This window comes from Liolophura sinensis, chromosome 11, assembly GCF_032854445.1.
Source record: "Liolophura sinensis isolate JHLJ2023 chromosome 11, CUHK_Ljap_v2, whole genome shotgun sequence".
Classification (NCBI taxonomy): domain Eukaryota; kingdom Metazoa; phylum Mollusca; class Polyplacophora; order Chitonida; family Chitonidae; genus Liolophura; species Liolophura sinensis.
Window position 1 is genome coordinate 5,100,775 of NC_088305.1, and position 26,502 is coordinate 5,127,276.

The 26,502-nt window shown below is 39.9% G+C and overlaps 1 protein-coding gene across 1 annotated transcript in view; it reads left to right on the forward strand.

Moving 5' to 3' along the window:
* The first annotated feature begins 1,438 nt into the window (after positions 1–1,438).
* LOC135477785 (kinesin-like protein KIF28P) overlaps positions 1,439–26,502 on the forward strand; it is a 29,172-nt gene continuing 4,108 nt past the window's right edge. Inside the window, exons 1-20 of the mRNA XM_064757986.1 lie at positions 1,439–1,591; positions 2,120–2,252; positions 3,660–3,742; positions 7,873–7,987; positions 9,095–9,206; positions 9,528–9,635; positions 10,797–10,930; positions 11,991–12,061; positions 12,855–12,915; positions 14,080–14,247; positions 16,577–16,692; positions 17,946–18,060; positions 19,274–19,337; positions 20,480–20,608; positions 21,434–21,606; positions 22,398–22,546; positions 23,172–23,309; positions 24,077–24,212; positions 25,736–25,818; positions 26,368–26,439. Of these exons, the coding sequence (XP_064614056.1) occupies positions 1,439–1,591; positions 2,120–2,252; positions 3,660–3,742; positions 7,873–7,987; positions 9,095–9,206; positions 9,528–9,635; positions 10,797–10,930; positions 11,991–12,061; positions 12,855–12,915; positions 14,080–14,247; positions 16,577–16,692; positions 17,946–18,060; positions 19,274–19,337; positions 20,480–20,608; positions 21,434–21,606; positions 22,398–22,546; positions 23,172–23,309; positions 24,077–24,212; positions 25,736–25,818; positions 26,368–26,439 (2,313 nt within the window). The remainder of the gene's footprint in view (positions 1,592–2,119; positions 2,253–3,659; positions 3,743–7,872; positions 7,988–9,094; positions 9,207–9,527; positions 9,636–10,796; positions 10,931–11,990; positions 12,062–12,854; positions 12,916–14,079; positions 14,248–16,576; positions 16,693–17,945; positions 18,061–19,273; positions 19,338–20,479; positions 20,609–21,433; positions 21,607–22,397; positions 22,547–23,171; positions 23,310–24,076; positions 24,213–25,735; positions 25,819–26,367; positions 26,440–26,502) is intronic.

Genomic DNA, 26,502 nt, shown 5'->3' on the forward strand with positions numbered 1-26,502 from the left:
ATCATTTTTAAGAATTTTTCTGTTGTTTTTTTTACCTTTTTTTACAAAACATTGTTAATCACGAGCTTCTGTACTGCTCTGACTTACCGAAATTAGTCTCAGCGTGACACGTGTGCTCTCATCAGAAAATCCATTTTCACCCAGCTTATTTGTATCAGAACATATACTGAATGTACCTTTACCAATGCAGGCTTTGATGACCTAACAATAGCATTTTTTGTGTAGAAATTTTGGGAACGGGGTGTCTGTGATGTTTGTGTTCATTCATATATAAATGTAAAGGTTAAAGGGAGATAACTCCAAGTTCCCTTGCCCTTGGAAAGTAAAGCTGATGTTGTAATCGTCCTAGTGCACGAAAATGACGCCTTTTGCATGCGATTCTCAACTCACGTTAACATAACAGTGACAATTTATAGCTGATGGAGTGTATTAATAGTTGAGCTGTATTGATATGCCAGTTGAAACCACGCCCAGCTCTGGGTATAACCTTTACAGTTCTAGCATAGTTTGTATAACCCATCAGTCATATAGCAGGTTCCTGATCCTAAAGCCTGTTGTTATGGTGATGGTCTTGAATTCTTCCCGTGGTTAATAGATCAAGTGTTGTGAACATCCTTATAATACACCTACCGGTACATAACTGTACGATGGCTTTACTCAAATGGTTTAGTAACAGGGTCAAGCTCAAAGTCCCTTTACTGTGCATTTTCCTGCTGTTTTATGAGAACATTAATTTATGTATGTCAGCATTCAGTTCTCATTCTTTTTATGCTATAAATTTATCTGCTGAGGGACAGTAAGGCAAATGCTTTTCAGATCATGTAAACTTTAAGATGTTCAAGTTTGTTTCTGGACTGGTACTGCAAATTGATACTCCCTGAGGCTGACAGATGCATGTTGCAATCAGAGACAAGTAGCAGATTGACTACTTCAAAACACCGGCTTGTCATTTTGGCCTGATGGCAGAAATTTATGATGGTTTGGACGATACCCTGAGTGTATGCAGTTGCTGTTGAGAGGCATGAGGGGTGGGTAATTTTTGCCGAGAAAGAAAACATGGAGATGTTGTTCTGTGTCAAGTTAGGTCTCTAACACAGAGTTATAATGCTATAGGATTACATTACTCATGGAATTGATCTGCTTCTGTTCAGTTTGTGTCGGTTCTAGAACAGGGTTCTACCCATGAGGCCATAATTAAAAAAAGTTTGTCAATCGAAACCTTACTGAACCTCCAAGGGAAGCCCCCACTGTTCAGTTTTCATTAGAACTTTCGGAGGAGTTTTCTTTTTTATTGTTTTCTCATTTTTAATTTCCTGTAAAATCCCTATCCTTTTTCATGAGCAAGAAGTAAGCTCACACCGAATCCTACTTGTTGGTGACCTTGACCTTTTTGTACAACTCCCGAGAAATATCCAGAAATGCCAGCCTCATTGTGTCAATGGACGGGGCCCAGACCTGCCTGAAGGACCCCGACAACCCAACAGCAGAACCCCGCAAATTCGCGTTTGATTATTCATACTGGTCTCATGATCAATACACAGAGAATAGCAATGGTTATTTGGAGCCATCCGGGAAAAAATACGCTGACCAGGTTTGTTTAAATTGTCATTTTGTTGTGGTAGTTTGATGTTCATACTTCTAATGCTTGCCCTTCATCTTATCGCTTTATACAAGTCTGCTTGTCACACATGGGAAAGCTTGTCTGGACTGCGACAAAGGTTAATAGGTTGCTCTGCAGCACTTTTGTAATTGAAAATTATTAAGCTCAACAACCCTGAAAAGCCATCTATGTGGTCTTACAGGAAATCCATTGCTTAGTTCCACCAATGTTCATTCCCTTCTGTGAAATAAAAATGTATGTACTGCAGGTGGGAAAGTTAGTCAGTGTCCCACTGAAGGCCAGTGGTTTAATCTACTCATTAAACTGGCGTCCAATGTGTAAGTGGAAAAACCTTGAATACATCATCAAACACCAGGTTAATATCAAAACAGAAAAAAAAAGAAGAGTTGAAAAAATTAGATGATTATGGTAGCTTTAGAGCTTAAATGTAAGTTAATTAAATACATGCGCATATGTAATGGTCAGCATTCAAGTTTTGACAACATATGTGTATTTCAGAAAAAAGTATTTGATGATTTGGGGCGTGGTGTTCTGGAAAATGCCTGGAAAGGTTACAATTGTTCCCTGTTTGCTTACGGCCAGACCGGGAGTGGGAAGTCTTACTCAATGGTGGGGTATGGTAACAACAAGGGTAAGTGTACTCCCTCTATGACAGACCTAGAGAACCTAACTCTCATACAGGGGACCCCACAGCCTAGACGATAGCGTGCTAGCCCAGAAGAACAACTCAGCAGCCTCTCACCAATGTCATTACCATGGGTTCAAGTTTAGCCTGTGCTGGCTTCCTCTGCAGTTGTACATGGGAAGGTCTGCCATACTGGTCATAGTTGTATAAGTGAAATATTCTCGACAATGACATAAAACACCAGTCAACTAAATAAATACACACAAATTGAATGACACATGAGTTTAGATACAAGTGAACAGTGATGGTATGTAACTAACACGTTAATGTTAGCCAATACAGTGTACGAGTCAGAGAAAAACCTTTCCTGAAAAATCTTCATGGTTGAAGTGAGCAGGATGTGTGTTTTGGTTATTAATATTCATGAATAACACAGAGCAGAGCGCCTTCCACCATACAGTTGACCTTATATTTTGTGAGAAATTGAGGTCAAACTGGCTGTATATTAAAATATAAAATATAAAAAACATTCTTGAGTGGGTTGTTAAACTCAAAAATAAATAAATAGATAAAATTAATGAATATCTACTGCTGAGAAGACCATGTGTTGAGAGACCAAAGTCATGTATGAGGATGGAGGCAAACTGCATGGCCGGCCTTGGATTAGAACTCTCATCCATCAGTCACTTGATACTAACTGTGGTTATTTATAGCTATTTACCTGTATTTACACATTAGGGGACCTCTCTGGTTCATCTGGTTAAAGCACTGATGTACTTCATCTATCAGAACTTGACCAGTGAGGTTACGAGCATGAATCCAGCTTATGCTGATTTTGCTGCAGCTCTTAGCTAGGAGGTATGTCGGGTTAGCGGCAAAGAATGGTGGTGTACTCCAGCCACTCTGAACCCTCCACTTATAAAGCCAATGTCGGTTGCATATGTAAGCCCAAAATTATTTAGCACAATGTTTTAAGACCTATCAAATAAGTGAATAAATACTTAGTCATTGACCCATGTTTAAGGTACTTTATTGTTCATATCTGACGTTGAAGTTGGTAGACCTCGGGATCAAACCTGGGTTGGGTCATACCAAAGACTTTAAAAACGGTACTTGCTGACACCTCTCTTTGCACTCAGGACTGAGAGGTTAGAGCAAGGAAACATGACTGGTTGGCCCGGTGTAATTGTAATGTGACTGGGCAGGGTGTCATGTCTGGTGTCTTCAGCATGATACTTCAGCGGCAGCAGCATTTTGGCGGCATGGACTCGCCCAGCCACAAGAAAACACAATATAGGTTCACACACCTAATGACTCCTCGTCGTCACATGACGGAAAAATTGTTAAGTACAACTTTAAACCCCAAGCATACATACATACAGTGTACAAACATCTGGAGTGATCTGTTATCAGGAATTGTCCCCCTTGCTTGTGAAGAGCTGTTTAATGTGATTGAGAAGAAGAGAAGTACGGCAGGTAAGGATGAGGAATATCAGGTGAGACCCAGCTGACTTTAAATTATTAATTCATTATTTATACATCTGTAAATTTAAGTGTTTGTGTGGACAGATATGCAAAGTTCATTGGCCTTCCTCTCCAGCTGTACGTGGGAAGGTCCATCAACAACTTGCTGAAATATTCTGGAGTAGACCGTAAACACCAATCAAATAAAATATAAAAAAAGTTTACTGTGGTCTGTATATTTATCAGATCTGTGAACGATCAATGTAAAACAGTCAGTGGTGCATATATGTATTTTACATGTGTATGTCAGTTAATGTTGATCATTTTTCAGACAAGTAGTCAGGTAAGCCTTTGCTATATGGCAGTGATAACATTTCACTGGTCATTACAGGTGGAAAACATAAAAACGATGAAAGAATGTAAAAAGTTAATTGTAAATGTGATCTTCATTATTTGCTCAATTTTTCTTTAAACAAGAAAAAGACCCTTGAAAAAAATTTGTATGGTGGGTATTTGGGACCACCTTTTGTTATACAATTACATGTATATTGTCTTTGTGTAATAATGTTATAAATGAGCATGTTACAAATGTCTAATAAATATGTTTGATGTAGAATTTAGTCTGTTCTGCTAACAATATCATAATTCAGATTTAATGCATATGTTTGGATATGCATAGTAAATTTACAATCAGATAAATTTATTACACATGCATCACATGTAGCTTTATTTACAACATTATTATGCAAAGACGATATGCAGGAATGCTAAGAGGTGGTCCCAATTACCCACTGCAGATAAACATTATCGAATACCCTGAAAAAAAATCAAATTTATGTTTTCTTTATGGCTGTGTGCTGCATTACACATTCACTGTCATCATTTGTCGTTTCACAAGTTGTTTCACAGGTCGCCAATGTGTGAGTCACCTACTAGTCATTATGCATGTTCACTTGCAAAAGAAAAAAAAAGAGGAAACAAATTTTGGAATCAAATGTTTGGTTGGTTTTTAATTGAGGGTATATCTTCGGTTAAACAGAAAAATGAATAATTACCAGGATTTTTCGGAATGTAACAAATAATGTACAGGTGTGTGATGACCCTTCTGTCAGGCTTGGTGACCATTGAGGTTGTGGGTTCAAATCCAGCTCCTGCTACATGTTCAGTCACTGCAGCTTTACTGCGGCTGTTTGCCAGTGGCAGAAATGTGAAATCTCCCAGACTTCCAGTAGTGAGTTTCCTCCATCTAAACCTGCCATTACTTATCTGATTGTTTGCTGAAATTTGTGTGAAACACCAGAACAGTGGTTTGAGGTCTTTCCATCAGTAATTTATTTATCTGACATTTGAATACTTGGATATTTTAATGCCACTCTGTTGGGCAATGGCACACAGACCACATTTCAGTTGGGGAGTTTCAAGTTAGAACTTTTTAACGATAGTAAAAAAAAAAGTGATAAAAAATGTAAAAAAAAAGTTCAACTGATCGCGTGACCTGTTGAAAATGTTATGCAACTGTCTTTGATCACATTTACCATAACGTAGGCGCCTGACAAAAGTTTGACAAATAGTAATGTAGAGTTAGACAGAAGAATGGAGAAATTCCAGAAGATGAATGTTTGTGAACTTGAGAAATTCCCCAGGAAGTGGAAAGAAGTTTCATTGGATCCTCTGGAACAGGGTGAGACTGACATCGGTAAATTAATGTCAACAAAGGTAGCCTAATATATTTCTTAAGTCACAAGATACAGTAGAACTGTTTAACAACAAAAGTTCAAACCGGAAACTCCCCCATTCTCACTTCACCTGCCTCTTCTACCCACAATACACTTACATGTCCAAGTACACTTGCCATACATGTACACTTGCCATACATGTACACTTGCCATACATGTACACTTGCCATATGTGTACACTTGCCATACATGTACACTTGCATGTATGTGTACACTTGCCATACATGTACACTGGCCATACATGTACACTTGCCATACATGTACATTTGCCATACATGTACACTTGCCATGCATGTACACTTGCCATACATGTACACTGGCCATACATGTACACTGGCCATACATGTACAGTTGTCATACATGTACATTTGCCATGCATGTACACATGCCATACATGTACACTTGCCATGCATGTACACTTGCATGTACGTGTACACTTACCATACATGTACACTGGCCATACATGTACACTTGCCATACATGTGCATTTTCCATACATGTACACTAGCCTTACATGTACACTTGCCTTACATGTACACTGGCCATACATGTGCACTTGCCATACATGTACACTTGCCTTACATGTACACTTGCCATACATGTACACTTGCCATACATGTACACTTGCAATACATGTACACTTGCCATACATATACACTTGCATGTACGTGTACACTTGCCATGCAAGCATGTATCTATGTACAATGTTTGTGTGAGGATTATTTTTTTTTAGCACAGACATGTACTTATTTTTCCTGGTATGAGTATCTTCTGAGCTCTTTAGTAGTATGAAGTTGTGGTGTTCCTCACATGTTGCCAGGTTGTAAGGCGTTGGACCCAGACATTCCTTACGTCTGCTGGGTTATGCCAATCCCAGGGTCATGAATATGTAATCTTGAATGCATGAATACGGAAGACATGGATTTCAAAACAAAAGAAAAAAATTCAAAAGCCTAGAAAAAAAAAAAAATTCAAAAAGTTGAGAACTTTGTCTTACTCTGAGAATCTTCATATGTAAATGTTTGCACTAATATAGTCGTGCCTTGGAGGGGTTTTCTCTGGGCTTTGCTCCGTTTCCTCCCGCCATAATGCTGGCTGTCGTCGTATAAGTCTAAGTATTCTTGAGTACGGCATAAAAACACCAATCAAATCAAATCACATCACACATATTTATGGTGTGAAGGACCTGACCTTGGTAGATTTTGATGTCTTCGTTATACCAGTCTGATGGGGAAATAACTTAGCTGCTTTGTTTTATGGTGTAATACATGTAGTTGTTTTTAGCAGATGAGGTGGAACGTAATTTTATTGTAAGCCACATATACCCTATGACACTGCAACCTAAAAAATGTCATTTATTAAAAAAAGTACTTTGTATATAATTTACGACAGTTTTGCGACAGTTGCCCCTCGGGCATAAAGCGATCATGCTGTAAAATGTGTATGGCAGCAAGGTACCCCGCTTTTAGCTGACCTGTACCTTTCCTGGTATAAATACTACTGTATGCAGAATCTATTAAGGAGTAATCCTCAACAGGCTCTATCTGTCGCATTCACTAAGTAGTATATTGATGATCTGCTAGCTTTAAAGAACTCATATACAGCAAAAGCTTTGAGTGGTATATATCCACCTTTGCTAGATTTTAATAAAAGAAACCACAGACTCTCCAGACGGTACATCTTATCGGGACATATATTTGCGATACAAAGATCAAAACGGTTTCCTCTCTTGAAGACTGTACAACAAGAAATATAGTTGGACAGCAATAATAATGGGAAATCTTCCAGCTATTCATATTATCAAAAGAGTTACAGTGTTACTTACCTGGCAGTTTTGTCCCTGTACGAAACAGTTGGCCCGGATAAAATACTGTGTCGTAATGGTGATGCAGAACATTGTCATTGTCTTGCTACCTTGATATTTCCAGGATTCAGGTGTATGTTTGCCTGTGGGCTCTGACTCCAATAATGTGTCAAATCATACCATAATTTTAGCATTTAGTTGTTAAATACATCAGGATGGGACAGCTTGTTTTGATCTCTTAACATCACACATATTTCATGGTATTTCATGGACTTGAACAGGTCTGGGCTCAGTTTCACAAAGTGGCGTGCAACATTTTTTTATTGTACTTTTGTCATACAATATTTTGTACATCACTATTACTGTACCATCGTCCTGTATGTGTGATTATCATACATGTATGACATCTTTGTGAAACTGGGCCCTAGTTAAAAAAAAAACCTCAGAAAATTTGTATGCATGTATTGTTTGCCTTATCTTGAAGCACCCACAGTGAGCTGCCTTTGGGAAAATGTCTGGATTTGGCTCTGAAATCGTCTTCAGTGATACCATTGCATTTTATTTGCTCACATAGTGGTATTTCTAACCTCATCTTTTGACCTATCTTTTTGACCTTGTGTAGGTGACATTGAGCATGCTTGAGATCTACAATGAGCAGGTGAGAGACTTGCTCAACCTCAAAAAGGTTCCTAAAGGTGGACTCAAGGTCAGACAACATCCAACCAAGGGATTTTATGGTAAGTGTGCATGTAGAACATCCCCTAGCCTGCTTCTGACTCCCTTACCAATGACACTTTCACTTTTTTTGACATATCCCTTCTTGACCCGCCTACTCCTCAAAGCTGTTGAGTCTTGCATTTGCTGTGACAAAATTTTAAGGACATTTCGATTTTATCCATCGACAGAGCAGATTATTTATTTATTTATTTATTTATTTGATTATTTTTGTAACATCATACTCAGGAAATGTTTCACTGACATGATGGTGGTCAGTTTAATGGGTACAGGAAACCTGGGTGCCTGGCTTAAACCACCGACATTAGGCAAGCTTCTGATGAACTTTTCTACAAGTGATGTACAGACATTTATATATATATATATATATATATATATATATATATATATATATATATATAAGGTAAGACAAGTGGCCAGCAGCATTCATGATACGGTGCAAACGACCACACACGTCCACTGCTTATTGTGTATCACCAAGGCTTAATTCAGAAGCAGCGAGAGCCAGCACGTCTGCCCGAATACTGGTCAGACATACCTGTGCACGTACAGATGGGGCAATTGCAGAATAAAGGGAACTGTATTGGTTATAAAGTTCTTCACTATTCCCTTAACTGTGGTGGTAATACTGTAATTCTTTTGCAAGAATTTCTTTTTGCAAGCTTGCAAGATGTTGATTCAAGAATATTCTGATGGCATTACTCTGTGTTGACTGATAAAATTATGTTCTTTTGTGAAGCCATGAAACTGGTCAATCCAACCAATGTAGTTTGGTCTCCAAAATCAAATTATAATAGGGTGTATATATATCGCATTCAAAGTTGCTCTTCATATGTGAAAGTTGAAGAATTAGAGTAAGTTCAGCATCTCTTGTTCATGTAAATTCATGTGATCTTACATGAAGTTTGTGGGAAGTCTATTCACCAGCACTGGTGAAATAATTAAAAACATGAACTCCAAAACTTGCCATTAGCGATTTTCTGTGCTCCAAGCTAATTGCTCCTAAAAATGTACATTTTAAATGGGAGAGTGACTTGAAGGGAGGTAATTCGGTGCGGGCCATGTACATGATTTCTTCAGCTTTGATTATGTCTGTTGTCCTATTACAGTTGAGTCTTTGACCTCTTGCCCTGTGAACAGCTACAGGGACATTGATGCTAAGATTGCCCAGGGTACTCACAACAGGACTGTGGCATCTACCAACATGAACGCCACCAGCAGGTACCGTATTTTACCTCAAAGTTTGACCGACACTGCTTGTAGATTCAGTTTGCCAGATTCTCAGAGATTTATTCATGACAAAGGAATGGTTTTAAGTTCCTTTGTATGGTAGGATGACATCTGACTAGCAAAAATATGCAATTCAGTATGGTAACAAAAATATTTTTTGACCTTTACTTGTCTGTAAAAATTCATTGTAAATAAAAATATAAAGAAATGTCTTCAGTTTGAAATAATAACAGCCTGCGTTAATTGTTCGTTTTAGCACATGACCTGAAGTATAATTTGCTACTTTGCCTTTGAACATGTTGTAATTTCCAGTCGTGCTCACACTATTGTGGCTGTGACCTTCACACAGAAGACGGCCAATGAGGCAGGAGAAAACATGACGCGTACCTCCATCATCAACTTGGTGGATTTGGCTGGCAGGTAGGTGTATGGCATTCTTAAGCTAGATACACACTAGGGCTGGTAGTGAAGCGCAAAATTACTCAAGACCCAGTGTTCAGCAGATGTCCCTCATGTGTGCACAAGTTTAGGGGTGATTTTAGGCATGAGAAGCTCTCTTTTGTTTGTTATCTCAAAATTTCACTATGTGCTTTGGGGCTGTGAAAAATGCTATGCGCAAAGAAGTTTCTATCCAAGCAGAGATCACCACAGCTTCTCTTGATTGGAAAGCATGGTGACATTGAAAACAAATGAAGCAGCGTTAGAGGACTGAGCATATGGCCCTCCGTGTGGTTCGTGAAGGCTTATCCCAGCCAAAATTTCAAATCACTTCAAAATTGTCGTTTCTTACATATCAAGGTCACAGTACTACTTGACAACATATATTCAGGGTAAGTTATAGTAAAGCAAAATTCAGCTAAGATAATGGAAAGGTACGGTACATACTAAGTTTGATAACTTTGACTTACTTCTTAGATCGCTTCATGATCTTGGGGCCAGATACATTACTGTTAGGCCTTATTTCCCTGACAAGATGCGGTATTTGTGGGAATGTGTGTCAGCAACCTGCGGATAATATTGGGTTTCCCCTCTGCTCTGCCCAGTTTCCTCCCACAATAATGCTGGCCGTTGTCTTATAAGTGAGATATTCTTGAGTATGGCGTAAAGCACTCATCAAATAAATAAATACATAAAAACATGCATATAAAGCTAAATGAGGATGGGGCTACTCCATCGCTGATGCTTTGTGTGTATATTAATTACTGTAAATTATCAAATTCATAACTTTAGCCTGTACTGAGCAGAAGTTTTGCATTAAAATACCTCCTACAGGAGGGTCCTTTGCTAGCAAATCTAAGTTTCTGATAGGGTTGGATTACCCCCAACAAAGTTGAGTTGTTAATGATGGCCCAAGGGTATAATGGTAGCTACAGCAAAACATATGTAAGTGTAATATATAAAACTTTTAGTATGTGGTCTGAATAACATTGATCTGGACCCTAAATACTCTGGAAATAAATTATGTCTGGTCACTGTTCATTACTTCTTCAAGTTTCATAATTTTGTAATATCATAGTATACAGTTTATTTAAATGGTTGTTTGACTGGATGAGTAAAAACCATTTGAATCTTTGTGTGCAGCGAACGAGCCGCATCTACTGGAGCAACTGGAGACCGACTGAAGGAAGGCTCATCCATTAACCAATCACTGAGCACCCTTGGTAATGTCATCAAAGCCCTGGCAGATATCTCGGGCGGGAAGAAGAAAGTTATCGGTATGTGTAAATGTTTTCCTTAAGAGTTAGTGGTTACGTGACAGGGTACCCTGTTGGGGTTTGAATCCTCGACCTTTGGGTTTTGAGTCCATGCTTCTACCACTAGAAATTCCCTCCCGGTGGGAGGTACAACTGTAGATAACACATACATTTCTTCCTATTACAGTAATGTTCACCTACATTTATTTATTTGTTTGACTGTTTTTTTACGCCATACTCAAGAATATTTCACTTATACGACGGTGGCCAGCATTATGGTGGGAGGACAAGTGGCCAGAGCCCGGTGGAAACCTACGAGCATCCGCAGGTTGCTGATCAACCTTGCCATGTACAGCCGAAGGAAAACCAGCATGAGCTGGACTTGAACTCACAGCGACCACATTGGTGAGAGGTTCCTGGGTCAATATGCTGCACTAGTGTGCTAACCAGCAGAGCCACAGAAGTCCCCTGTTCACCTACATGTACGCACACGAGGCTGTAATTATGTAGGCTGAAATTATATGACTATGTCCTTGTTATTCCAAAACTGTGAAGAACATCATGTGTACTGGTATAAGTGTAGCCTATATGTATTAAGGGTTGATAAAGTATAAAATTAGCAAGAGCAGAGACATTCTGCACAGAGTTGATGTCGTCTTGCACTTAAACCCATGTTAAGTGAATGGCCCTTGGTAAAATGTAGGGCGTGAACAATTTGCGTCGACAAATCGAGGGACCGACTGGGTTGTCTGATAGAGCTGCCTGTTGCAGCTAAAATAAAAGGAAATGTGATGTTTGGATATGTTGTCATGGTTAATTTGTCTTTAAAATGACTTTCTTCTTAACTATGTTAAGCTTTGAAAATGAGATTCATCAGGGAACAGCAACAGTTTGCGTGTGTGTCTCATTTGTTTTTGTTCATTCATTTTCAGGGCATTACAGAAACTGAAATGTCTGACATTATAATAAAATCTGATTCTCTTTTCCATGTATGTCCAATTTTCAGAGCAGTACAGAAAGTGAAATGTCTATTATAGTTTTGAGGTAGTGAACTCTCGTTTTCATATCTGTCCATTTTCAGTGCCGTATCGAAACTCGGTTTTGACTCGTCTATTACAGAACGCTCTTGGGGGTAACAGTAAGACAATTATGGTATGAATAAGCTTGCGTACTTTTCAGGTCCCAGGATCATGAAACGATCTTGTTATACACTTAAGTCAAAATCCCAAATCACTGTAAAATTGTTATTTCTTATGTAACAATGTCAAAATATGTCTTGACAACGTAAATTCTGGGTAAGCTATTGCAAAACAGATTTCAGTTAAAGTAACGTTTAAGAAAATACCATTTTTGATTGTGGTTTAAAGACTTGTGCCCACTTCCATGAAGTCCTCATGGCTAAGAGCACATAACTACCTTGGTAGCGTAATGCCTACGGTGCTGGTTGCCATGGTAGATACATGCTCGTAATGTTAAGTAGGGCTTTGTGCAAGTGGGCACTGAACTGTATCTTAAAGTTGCTTTTCTGTGTCTTGCCATTTTATCATCCATGACCAAGATCGTTTCAGATCAACTGACAAAAAGTGCCGTGACAAGGACTAATCATTCTTGTCTGTGTGTCACGCTGTGGCTTCTGTTTAAGAACTGCTCCAAATATTGTGCAATGCTGAAGTTCCAAAAGCAGCTGAATCGGTCCATTGCATATTTAATCATTTATTTCCTGTATTCTGATTAATACTTTCTTCAGTAACTCATTCATGTCTTGTGTCTCACAGATCAAGTTCTAAAAGCAGTTTAATTCGCGGACGAGTTTTGAATAGTTAGGAGTGAAGCGCAAGTTGTCTGAATTATCTTACATGTTTTATTTATTTTGTGGAAAATTGGCATCTTGAGTATGTTGTACTTTTTATCTGACCCCTTGTTAAGGATTCTCCTGTCTTCTCAGATTGCTGCCTTAAGTCCGGCTGATATTAACTATGAGGAGACTCTGTCCACTCTGAGGTTTGGTGAGTACTCAGTAGAAGTTGTCAAAATTGTCCTGAAGTTTTGCAAGTACTTAACAAGTATTACCTAAAGTGTCCTAAGATTTGGTGAGTACTCAGCAAGTATTGTCCTGAGGTTTGGTGAGCACTCAGCAAATGTGGTCAGAAGTGTCTTGAGGTTTGGTGAGTACTCAGCAAATGTGGCCAAAAGTGTCTTGAGGTTTGGTGAGTATTCAGCAAATGTGGCCAAAAGTTTCTTGAGGTTTGGTGAGTATTCAGCAAATGTTGTCATAACTTTCTGGAGGTTTGGTGAGTAATCTGATGTTGCCACAATTGTCCTGATGTTTGGTGAGTACTCAGCAAATGTTGCCAAAATTCTCCCGAGGTTTCGTGAATACTGAACAAATGTTGCCAAAATTGTCCTGAGGTTTGGTGAGTGCTTGGCAAATGTTTGCTAAATTGCCTTGAAATATAACATAGGTGATATTATCTGATGGAGTAAACAGAAAAGAAAGGCATCATGTCCAGATAAGTCATTAATCCATGTGCTGATGTTTGATGAATTCTGTCGACTTCGTGGATATTTTTGACAAATTCCTTGCTGTGTGACACTCGCAGGACACCATGAAGTGCAAATGAGTATAAAATGAACAGAAAAATGCTTTATATCTAAATTCATCTTTCTTTATATATAAAGGACACATATGGTATTATGACCGGGCCTGTAAGAATCATTACGAGTGTCTGCATGACAGCTATGCACACGTATGCTACAAATACCTCATCACTTTTGAGTGATTAGTTTTGCAGCAATAGATATCAGCTTCCATGCACATCAGTGCAGATAAAAATATCTCCTGTAGTTTGAGTTTATTCCGCCGTGAGTTGTGAGGAGACTATTTCCATACCATAGCTGCCATTTTGGCTAATAAAATTGCCTAAAATTTTGGAAAAATGGTCAAAAGGCAGATTGAATTGATTAAAAATCAGATGTGGTGACTGCAGCCTATACGTGTATCTCCACTAATTACGATGAAAACAGCCATAGAGAAATTTCTGTCTGTTTGTGACTGCAAATGGTCAGCATCATGGCACTTTTATTGATCAGTATGGGCGTACTTTGTGTGTGTATAATTTTGTAGCTTTGGGAAATCTCTCTACCGTTCTGATACTGTTGTCTCCTAACAGCCGACAGGGCTAAGGCCATAAAGACAACGGCCGTGGTGAATGAAAGTCCAACAGACAAGCTGATACGGGAACTCAAGGAGGAAAACGCACGGCTGCTGAACATGCTCAAGTCAGGGGGCGGGGCTGCGATCATGAACGACCAATCACAGGGAGGCTACACTAAAGAAGGTATGTGCCCTAATTCCCTTAACCTTTTTCCATACAAAAAAGCAACTTTCAGTGCAATTTATGAAGATTTTTAGTTTGATATTGGAGACAAAACTACATTGGTTTCAGGGCTTCATAAAAAGTCTAATTTTATGCTTATGAATGCAGCACATGAGATACAGCGTGTTCTGTTGACGTTCGACTGGTTGAATTTGCCAAATTGCGCTGAGGAACCTCAGAGGTTTCTTGTAGAACCCAAGGACTCTCTTATAGAACACCTGGAGTGTGTTGTGTAACCTGCGGGTTGTCCTGTAGAACTCCAGGGCGGTTGTATGGAACCTCAGGGCTGTCCTATAGAATTTCAAGGCTGTCCTATAGAACCCCACGGCTGTCCTATAGAACACCAGAGTTGGGGTTGTTCTGTAGGACTCTGGGGTTGCCCTATAGAACTCCAGGGATGTCCTTTAGAATGCCAGGGTTGTCCTATAGAATGCCAAGGCTTCCTATAGAACTTCAGGACTATCCTATAGAACCCCAAGGCTGGCCTTTAAAACTCTACGGCTGTCCTATAGAACATAGTTGGGGTTCTGTAGAACTCCAGGGTTGTCCTATAGAAATGCACGGCTGTCCTATAGAAATGCACGGCTGTCCTATAGAATGCCAGGGTTGTCCTACAGAATGCCAGGGTTGTCCTATAGGACGCCAGGGTTGATCTGTAGAACTCCAGGGTTGTCCTATAGATTTCCAACGCTGTCCTTTAGAATTTTAGGGCTCTCATATAGAACCCGGGCTGCCCTATAGAAGCATGTGACAGTCCTAAAGAATTGCAAACCTGTCCTATACAGGCCATGAAATTTGGATTGTTGAGGTAAGTGGAAAATCTAGTTTTAAGCTTGAATGACTGATCGTTCGGTTTCGCCACAACATGAAAACAGTCCAGTCGTTCACACAAATTGGTTACGTGAACATGTGTGTCTACACTTATTTACAGTACTTCCCAGCAGATTTTTTCATTTTAATTACAGTAACTTCAGCAAAGCCTATTAGTTTGCATATGAAGTTGGTTGTATTGCAGCACAGTCCGCCATCATGCATGCCCAACGGAATCCCCAGATAGCACAATGGCTACATGTGGTGAGGGCTACAGCATGAACAGTGATCAGCATAGATCAGGGTGGATCAGAAAGCCATTATAAAACATATTTGTCATACACCTTGAGCTTCACATGGCTTTGAAGGCCAGACCAGCATGTGTTATATTGATGAGTAGTTTGATTTTTGTTTGATGTTTAGTAAGTACATGCATTGTCCTATACAATGTGCTTGGCCACAGGAGGGTTCTTTCAGAGTTGAAAGGCACAGCGGGTGTGTCTGGCTGTGCTGAAATAGAATTTCAGGCTGTCCTATAGAACCCCAAGTCTGTTCTTTAGAACTTCAGGGCTGTCCGATAGAACCCCAAGTCTGTTCTATAGAACTCCAGGGCTGTCCTATAGAACCCCAAGTCTGTTCTATAGAACTTCAGGGCTGTCCTATAGAATTTCAGGGCTGTTCTATAGAACTTCAGGACTGTCCTATAGAACCCCAAGTCTGTTCTATAGAACTTCAGGGCTGTCCTATAGAACCCCAAGTCTGTTCTATAGAACTTCAGGGCTGTCCTATAGAACCCCAAGGCTGGCCTTTAGAACTCTACGGCTGTCCTATAGAACCCCAAGTCTGTTCTGTAGAACTTCAGGGCTGTCCTATAGAATTTCAGGGCTGTTCTATAGAACTTCAGGGCTGTCCTATAGAACCTCAAGTCTGTTCTATAGAACTTCAGGGCTGTCCTGTAGAACCCCCAAGTCTGTTCTATAGAACTTCAGGGCTGTTCTGTAGAACCCCAAAGTCTGTTCTGTAGAACTTCAGGGCTGTCCTATAGAATTTCAGGGCTGTTCTATAGAACTTCAGGGCTGTCCTATAAAACTTCAAGTCTGGCCTATAAAATTTCAGAGCTGTCCTTTAGAACTCCAGGCCTGTCATATAGAATTTAAGGGCTGTCGTATAGAACTCTGCGGTTGTCTTGGAGAGGCAATAGAACTTTAGGCCTGTCCTATAGAACTCCAGGCCTGTCCTATAGAACTTCAGGGCTGTCCTATAGAACTCCAGGCCTGTTGTACAGAATTTAAGGGCTGTCGTATAGAACTCTGCAGTTGTCTTGGAGAGGCAATAGAACTTTAGGGCTGTCCTACAGAGCCCCAGGACTGTAGACCCGTAGCCAGTTTTATAGAACTGTGAAAGGGCTTTGAATAAGACTGCACTTTGTCTCACTGTTAATGTGCTCTTTACATGTGATTTATATGGTATTTTGTCACAGAGGTTGAGGAGATGAAACGAACACTGGAAGAAGAGATGAGAAAAAGTCAACAGGAAGTGGAAGAGATGAAGAAAACATGGCAACAGAGGCTGGCAGAGGCAGAAGCTGATACTCTGGTAAGTTGGCCGTGGGCCACCAGCCACACAAGTATGCCCCAGAACTGTCTTAAAGGAATTGGCCGTGGGCCACCAGCCAGACAAATACGCCCCAGAATTGTCTTAATGGAATTGGCCATGGACCACCAGCAAGACTTTTTTATCTGTGCCTTTTTTATCTGAGTGCTGCTTCACTGAGATGCTTTACTGAAGGCAAGTAAGGCGCTCCACCATTATACTGATACCAGTCATTGCACTACCCACTTCATGCTGAATGCCAAGCGAGGAAGTTCCAACTTCCTCTTTTAAGGTCTTAAGTGTGACTCGACCCAGGATTGACCCTGGATCTACCGCTCAAATACATGTACCAGTGTGTGGATAGAAGTACAGTAGGATAGTGGAGAAATATTGGATATGGCTAAAATTTTCTGATTCAGAGCTTTGTTTTGTGTGCAGTCACTGGCATTCAGACATTAATTAAATGATATACCAGTATTCTTTTTGATTGAAGAAAGACATAATAGCACTTTAAATATGAAAACTGTGGTAAATGATGTTAAATTTCACTCCCAAAATAGCAGTTTTAGAGGCAGATAAATGTCATGAACACATTACTTGTGATTCTGAAACTTACATTTTACCAGTAGGATTTCATCTTCCTCTCTGGCCAAAGATTAAAATGCCTTTTTAAGATGAAGAGGACTCTTTTAAGAATCAGGCAAATGGATGAATTTTTAGGTTATTTACCATATTAAAATGTTTTTTTTTTTATCCCAAAACAGAATATATTGACTATTTTGAAAATGTAGGTGTGTAACAGTCAACGTTGTTTGAAGATAAAAAATGAAGTGACCATTCAGTAATGGAAGTTTCTGCAGGCATGCCTTTTCACTGCTCTTTTCTACCATGTGTGCTCACTTGTATGTTAGAAAAGAGGTTTGGGTTCAATTTAAACAGCTTCTTTGCTTATAAATCTACTGCTGTCTTGTATTTCACATTGAATTTCTCCTTTTGCCTCTGTGGCCTTGTGGTTAGCACACCAGCGTGGCACAATAACGCAGGAACCTCTCACCAATATGGGTAATGTGAGTTCAAGTCCAGCTGGCTTCCTCTGCAGTCGTACATAGTAAGGTCTTGCAGCAACCTGAGGATGGTTGTATGTTCCCCCGGGCTCTGTCTGGTTTCTTCCCACCATAAAATAAATGAAATATTCATGGGTACGGCGTTAAATTAACTCCACTCAAATTAACTCGATGATATTCTTGATGCTTCAGGCCAAGGTGGAAGAGGAGCGTAAGGTGATGGAGCAGAGGAAGGTGACCCCTCACCTGTGGAACCTTAACGAGGACCCCTCCCTCACAGCCATGGTCATCCACTTCTGTCAGCCAGGTAAGGCCAGCCCCACGCTGTCAAGTAGTCTTCAGGGAGCTTTGCTTAAGTGCTGGGTACTCCCGGTAATCTCTCGTGAAATCTGCTACGTGGCATACTCTTGTGTTTTATTATAGAGTACAGAAAAGAAAGCCATAGTAACAACTGTGCCTGAATTAAAAGTACTTGGACATATAATGTGGGCGATGTCTACAAGCCCAAACAAATGAATAGGACACTGTTGTGTTGTATTATAGAGTATAAAAAAAAAAAACATGGTAACAACTGCGCCTGAAAGAAAATATTTGAGCCCAAACAAAAGAAATGTCAGAAGCATTATGTTATAAAATGCTGTCAACTTCTCAGTCATGGAAAGTTGTAGGAGGAGCCAAGTTGACGGTGGGTTTATTTGCTCATTTTCCTGGGCTCATAATAAACTGGGTAAATCAAAGTACGAAAAACAGGAATTGGCCGACTCAAGTCATCGGTTTTTTTTTTGGTTTTTTTTTTTTTTTTTGATTAGTGTTTTACGCCGTACTCAAGAATATTTCACTTATACGACAAGTCATCGTCTGGAAGATTGCAAATTGAGACAGTATTGAAGATTGGTCAGAAATAAGACATCAACTGAGATGAGTTTTCCAGACAGTTCATTGTACTGAATCAAAACTTGTTATCTAGCTTCACTGTAGCGAGTCTGTTCAAGTTTCGTCATTCTTCAACAGAATTATGGCCGTATTCGGCGTTGAACTGGGAGGCCAAATAAATTTTATTGGTAGATAAATATTTCATGTTTTGCATCCATATGTCTCCCACTGGCGATCTGTTTTGTTTTGTCGTGGACTTTGACGTATAGCTACATGCATTATACTGATGATTTGGAAAGGTAGGGGGCGTACAAGTATATAGCTGCAATACTTGTTTAATGTCTGTTCAGTGGGTAGTTCGCCACAGTATGGCAGTAAGTGTTGCCTATGTGACGTTAAGCCATAATCATTCATTTGTTGGGTTTCCTTATAATGACAGCTTTGATGCCAACACTTACATATTTCTGTTAAGAAATTAATCAGACATCACCAAAAAAACCCTGTTAAGTGGTCCCAAGAGGGGCTTGAATCAAGGTGTATTTGCCACTTGAAAAATGCTAAACTTTAGGTGAAATAAAGTATATAGAAAATGCCGACTACCATTTATGTGGTGGTATATTTACATTTGTGTTTGTGTCATTGATCAGGTGTGTCCACAGTAGGGAACGGTAACTCCAGCACTCCGCCAGAGATTCTGATGAAAGGATTAAGGTAGTAGAGAATACCAGATAGAGGCTTTGAGCAAAAACCTAAATATCATTTCTTGTTTTTATTTTATTGAAGTTTTTACCAGAATTATAGCAAAATACCATAAAGCTTGAGACCAAAAGGATTGCAATTCAACAGTGTTAAATTTTTTATGCCATAATAGATTGTCTGTAGATGTACTCATGGTTGTGATAGGTTATTGGTAGATCACTGTTTCATGTTAATTCCGTATGTCGTCTGACATTTCGACTCATCTACTTGTTTTGCCTTTCATTGTATTGAGGGTTATTTGAAAAATAAGATGACCTGCTTTTTATACACCAAAATAATATTTTATGACATAATTGCCCCAAAAAAAAAACCTATTTGGGGTTGAGTGAATGTTTGGAGCAAATGCAGTATTCATGCAAACTAGATTTCCGTCAGAATACAATAAAACCAACTTGATTTAAAAATTGTTTTACAAAGTTGGTGTTTTATGCCTTATTCAAAAAGGTATTACTTATACATTTACATGCGAAATGGCAGTCAAACTTTGGCCTGGAGGAAATGGCAGGTAAACGCATGAAGTAAACCACCACATGCCCATCATTAGGTACTTGACAAAGCTCAGAGTTTTAAAGCCTACAGGACATGGGTTTGAACTCATGACCTTATATAGGACTGAGTCTACATGGTCAGCTTAACTTGCAAGGACGTTTTATAGGTCAGTTAGGTGTTCTTTCTTAGGGTTCACATTGTACTTAACAAGTTTCCAACCGTATGATGGCCGCGAGTCATTAGGTGTGTATTTAGTGTGTCTTCTTGTGGCAGGGTGAGTCCGTACCACCAGAGTTTCATGGAAGATGCCAGACTTGCCACCCCACTCAGTCTTATTATACTGATAGCGGGCCCACCAGTCCTGTTTTCTTTCTCTGTCCTGTCAGTGCTGAGTGCCAAGTGAGGCAAAGTACTAATTTTTTAATGTCTTTGGTATGACCTGACTCCAATCTGATCCCAGCTAAATCTCCCGCCCCTGAGCGGATGCTCTGTCCATTAGGCTACTGAAGAGGTTGATTCACATTGTATCAGATTTAATAACATAAATAAATTGTATATGTTCTCAATTCTTTAATGTCAGTTCTTCACCATTTTTGTCTGTTTAGCATACAACCAAACCACGCCACCCTGACAAATAAGGATGGAGTGATCACTCTCAACCCCTCCCCAGGGGCCAAAGTCCTCGTTAACGGGGCTGTGCTGAAGCAGGATACCATTCTACATCATAATGACAGGTCTGTGCTATCTGAGTGTCTGTTTGTTTGCCCAACATGTGCCTGCTGATCTGTTGGTACGCGAGTCGGTAAGTCTGTCAAAAGTTACCACAATTCATTGTGCAGTATGGACCGTTTAGGTGCCTACATAGTGGCCTAAGTGCAAGATGATGTTAGATATAGTAAATTCACGCACTTTTGGGCAGATTTTCTTCCGACGCATTCATATTAGGAGTATGCTAGAGGAGTGGTATTAGTTGACATCAAGGGAGATCACTCTCAGTGATTCCAGGAAAGTATATAGTAACTATTTAATCAGCATGCATCAATAAGATTGTTTCTGGTGTTGGTTAAAATCATACTGTACATTACTTCAGATGAACAGGAAGCATGTATATAAAGTATTATTACAGAGAAACGATGAGACACAGTTTTTGTGTTTTCTGACATCACTTCCTGCCACATCACCCGTGAACCCAGTGACATAGACCTTGTTTAAAATTTCTGCACAAAAATTTACTATTGGTGGCAGTGATGTAAAGCAAATTTAGAGGGCGGCGCATCCACTGTAAGGAGTATAAAAAAATGAGTTTGTTTTTGATTGTCATGTTCATATATAAAAGCGAAAGGAAGGTCAACTTTTAGTCAGATGTACTTGCCTGGAAATTATACGTTTGCTGAAGGACATATCTGCAAATCTTCTCTCTGTTCACACAATTAGAGAAGGTTACATTGTTGTTTACATGGCATTTCTGTCCTGTACCAACAACGGATGACCTCTGTCAAAATGCTGTGTATGCAGGACATTTCCAGGCTTGGTGTATGACTTCTTCCCTTGTGTTTCAGGGTGATGTTCGGCTCCAATCACCTGTACGTGTTCCACCACCCTGCGGATGAGGCGCAAAAATTGAAGGCGGGGCAGAAGGTTGACACGCCCACTTTTGATTTGGCCCAGGAAGAAATCGCTGAGAGTGCTGGGTTTGCTAATCTGTTGGGCCATGAGGGCGGTAAATCCAAAGGTACGTGGCTGTGTTAACCAACTTACAGAATTTTAAGACTTTCACCTCTGACTGCACGCATGGGTATCAGTTTAGCATCCACGAATGATATGGAATGCACCCAATGGGAGACTCATTGACAGGCTACACAAAAAGGTCCAGATCATGGTAGAACACGTTGTTTTCTTCTGGTAGGTTGCAGTGTTTGTGTACTCGTGTTTTAAAAGCATACATACTCTGATAATTGTGACGTAATAGAGGAAAGAACAAAACAGTTGGACCATTATGTTACACACAGAAAGGAGTGTTATGAGTTCTCTTTTGTCAGGAATATGGAAGTGTGGCCCAAAATTCAAGTACGTGAATCCTTGGTAGTTGCTGAAAGCGGGACAAGCAAACCAAATGGGAAGAGATAGAAAAGAAAATGAGAGAAAAAAAAATAACTTTTGGGTAGTTGTTGAGATGTGTACTGTGAGGGGCATGGAAGTATGTATATATAATGAAAGATCTGAGTTGTTGATCCCCAAACTCACCCGGTTCCGGGCAGAACCTAGGAAACACACGACCATTTGCAGATTGCTGGCAAACCTTCCCACGTACAGCTGGACATGTAGCCAGCACGAGCTGGACTTGCTCTCACAGCGATATTGGTGAGAGGCTCCTGGGTTTCTGCACCTCGATGGCATGTTAACCTCCTCGGCCATGGAGACCCCTCTCCCCCATCCCCCCCCCCCCCCCCACCACCAATACTATAGGTCTGTGATCAGCATACATGGGTATCTGATCTTGTCACTTTCTGTCTGCGGCCACAGCTGACATGCTTCTGATGGATGACCTTGTGCAGACATTACCCATGGTGAATGAAGCAAACGCGATGTCGGAGGAGCTGAACAAGAAAGTGAAGTTTGAAGTGGCCCTGGTGTCTCCCCAGTCCCGAGGGCTCACAGATGGACGGACTGAGGTAAGTGTAGTCTCATCTGAGGACCTGGGAACAAGGGTTAACTGTAAAAATAGGTGTTGTGCAGGCTCTGGCTATACCAGAGTCAAATATTTGTGCTGTAATGCTGTTTTTATGGACTTTATGGTATGTTATCTGGTCTCAAAATCACACCAGCATTTTAGTTTTCCTGTTTGTTTTCATGTTTATTACTTCATATGAACAGAAGTTTGTTTTGCTCAGAGATACTTTAAAAACGCATGTTTGAATGAATGAATGAAATTGTTGCAGCATATTATACTTATTTCATTGGTCCCTTACTGATACCCTGGGGGAACCAATAAGTTTGCACAGCATTAAAACTTTTTGTAGGGAAAATTGAAAAAAGTTCTGCAACCTGCGGTTGGTCATGGGTTACTGCAGGGTCCTCCCACCATAATGCTGGCCACAGTCGTATAAGTGAAATATTGTTGAGTGTGGCGTAAAACACCAATCAAATAAATAAATAAATAAATAAATAATGCTGGCTGCTATTGTATAAGTGAAATATTCCTAAGTATGGGGTAAAACACTAATCAAATAAATTTGGTGACTGGTGTCTGTGTTTGTGTTGCTTAATCCAATGTACTGTTTATATTTACCTGGCCAGGTTATGGTGACGATGAAACAGTTAACAACAGGTAACTCTTGGATGTGGGACCGGAACAAGTTCATCAACCGGAAGTACCTGATGCAGGAAATGTACCAGAATTATGTGGAAGGAGACGCAGACTGGGATTTACCAAAGGTAAGTATTCCTATACTGTTTGAAATTTTCCTGATAACAAAAAGAAAAACATTAATTACTGCATATCTATATTGATAGTGTTCCTGTTTAAAAGAAAGGCAGGCTAAAGCAATCCAAAACAAACACATAATCTGTTTGTCCGTCTGTTCATCTGCCATTCTGTTTGTTTGTCAGTCTTTTATTACATCTACATGTATATATCTGTTTGTCCGTCTGTTCATCTGTCATTCTGTTTGTTTGTCAGTCATTCATCACATCTACATGTGTAAATCTGTTTGTCTGTCTGTTCATCTATCATTCTGTTTGTCCATCTGTTCATCTGTCTTTCTTTTTGTATGTCAGTCATTCATCACATCTACATGTATATATCTGTTTGTCTGTTCATCTGTCAGCTACAGCTACATGTATAATTCTGTCCATCTGTTCATCTGTCATTCTGTTTGTTTGTCAGTCATTCATCACATCTACATGTATAAATCTGTTTGTCTGTCTGTGTATCTGTCTTTCCTGTTTGTTTGTCAGTCATTCATCACATCTACATGTATAAATCTGGTTGTCTGTCTGTGTATCTGTCTTTCCTGTTTGTTTGTCAGTCATTCATCACATCTACATGTATAAATCTGGTTGTCTGTCTGTGTATCTGTCTTTCCTGTTTGTTTGTCAGTCATTCATCACATCTACATGTATAAATCTGGTTGTCTGTCTGTTTATCTGTCCTTCCAGCTGCTTGTCTTTTAATTATTTCTGATTCTATCTGTATGTCACAGGAGAAGGATCCTTTCTGGGAGCCGGCTGACGCAGAGATCCTCATTGGAACGGTTCACCTGTACCTCCAGTCCCTGGCTTACCTCATAGAGCTGGAGGATAACCTGGTCATCTCTGACTACAAGGGCAACGAGAAAGGTGAGTATAAAAGAGGTATAGAACTGTTCATGTCCATGTACTGCCAGTCCCTGGCTTAGCTCATAGAACTGGAAAATAACCTGGGGATCTCTGACTACAAAGTCAACGAGAAAGATGGGTATAGCAGAGGTCCTGATACAGCTGAAAGATAACCTGACCATCTCTGACTTCAAGGGCAACAGGAAAGATAGGTATAGCAGAGGCACAGAACTGCTTACGTCCTGATACAGCTGAAAGATAACCTGGCCATCTTTGACTACAGGGGCAACGAGAAAGGTGTGTATAGCAGAGGTGTGGAATTGCTCATGCCCAGATAGAGCTGGAAGATAACCTGGTATCTCTGACGACAAGGGCTGTGAGAAGGGTGGGTATAACAGGTATGGAACTGCTCACCTCAAGGGAGACAACTCCTTTCTGATATATGTTACATGAGCCATATGAAAGGCGTGTATAGGAGAGGTATGGAACTGCTCACCTCAAGGGAGACAACTCCTTTCTGATATATGTTACATGGGCAATATGAAAGGCGTGTATAGCACAGGTGTAGAACTGCTCATGCAGAGATAGAGCTGGAAGATAACCTGGTATCTCTGACGACAAGGGCCGCGAGAAGGGCGGGTATAACAGGTATAGAACTGCTCACATCAAGGGAGACAACTTCTTTCTGATATATGTTACATGAGCCATATGAAAGGCGTGTATAGCAGAGGTGTAGAACTGCTCATGCAGAGATAGAGCTGGAAGATAACCTCGCATCTCTGACTACAAAGGCTGAGAGAAGGGTGGGCATAACAGGTATAGAATTGCTGATATCAAGGGAGACAACTTCTTTCTTAAATGTGTTACATGAACAATATGAAAGGTGTGTGGGAGAGGTATAGAACTGCTCATGCAGAGATAGAGCAGGAAGATAACCTGGTATCTCTGACTACAAGGGCCGCGAGAAGGGTGGGTATAACAGGTATAGAACTGCTCACTTCAAGGGAGACAACTCCTTTCGGATATATGTTACATGAGCAATATGAAAGGTGTGTGTAGGAGAGGTATGGAACTGCTTATGCAGAGATAGAGCTGACCGATAACCTGGTATCTCTGACTACAAAGGCTGCGAGAAGGGTGGGTATAACAGGTATAGAACTGCTTACATCAAGGGAGACAACTCCTTTCTTAAATGTGTTACATGAGCAGTATGACAGGTGTGTATATCAGAGGTATAAAACTGTCCATCATGCCATCCCTAGGGTAAAGAAAGACAAATTGTGCCAATTCATTGTCTGTTTCAAGAGAAACTGGAAGCGTGGGTGGAAGAGGTGTAGAACTGCATAGCATGCAGTTGCCAAAACTAAGGGAGAACACTCCTGTCAAATGTCAGTTGCATAACTGGTAAGGAAATTGTTGTAGTCAAGGGCTAAGAAAAAAAAAATAATTAAGGAAATGGGCCGTTGGAGATGTGATTTCTCCTTTGTTAAAGAACAGCAGATGAATAAGTATGTACAAGTATGGATGTTTTTGCATGTTTCCAGGCCGCCTCATGGTAGCTGCAATTCCGTGCACCCCAAAATGGCAAGAGATTAAAGATGACTTTGTGGAGGATCCCAAAGAACTGGTATTGTGTTTACAGCTCAGCTAGCTATTTGCTACAGTAAAGTTAGGATAAATGTAAGGTTTTCTGAAACAAAATTATATGATGTAGCAATGTCACTTCATTAAAACGCAAATAATGTGTGAGTATACAAATGATGAGATAGTTGCATGTGTTCATCCACTAATGATGCAGGTGTTGTCAGAGAAAACAGATAACGTTATGCCACTAACACAAAGGAATTGTGAAATGATCTTGATTGTTCGCTACATTTGACTCGTACATAAGGATGCTCTTTGTAAATGGAAATGGAAATTGTACAGGTCAGTAATGTTTTCTTGCCTTAATTTTTTATACAGCTATACATCATTAATAATACAGCTGCTGACAACAATAAGATGTGATGACAACAATAAGATGTGATGACAACAATAACATGTGATGACAACAATAACATGTGATGACAACAATAAGATGTGATAAAATACATCTTTTTTGAGACAGTTAAATTGCACATCTTTAGAAACTGAAAGCTCAGTTGAATTTTAGGAGAGGCTTGGTTTTCTGTTTCAGTTAAAAATGAAGCAGCTGAACATCCTGCTGAAGATTCAGGCTGCCAAAGGACTTCCTGCCAATATCAGCTCCGTGAGTAGCGGGAAATTCGCTGTCATTTTGAACATGGCAAGCTGAGAATATGAATATATTGTA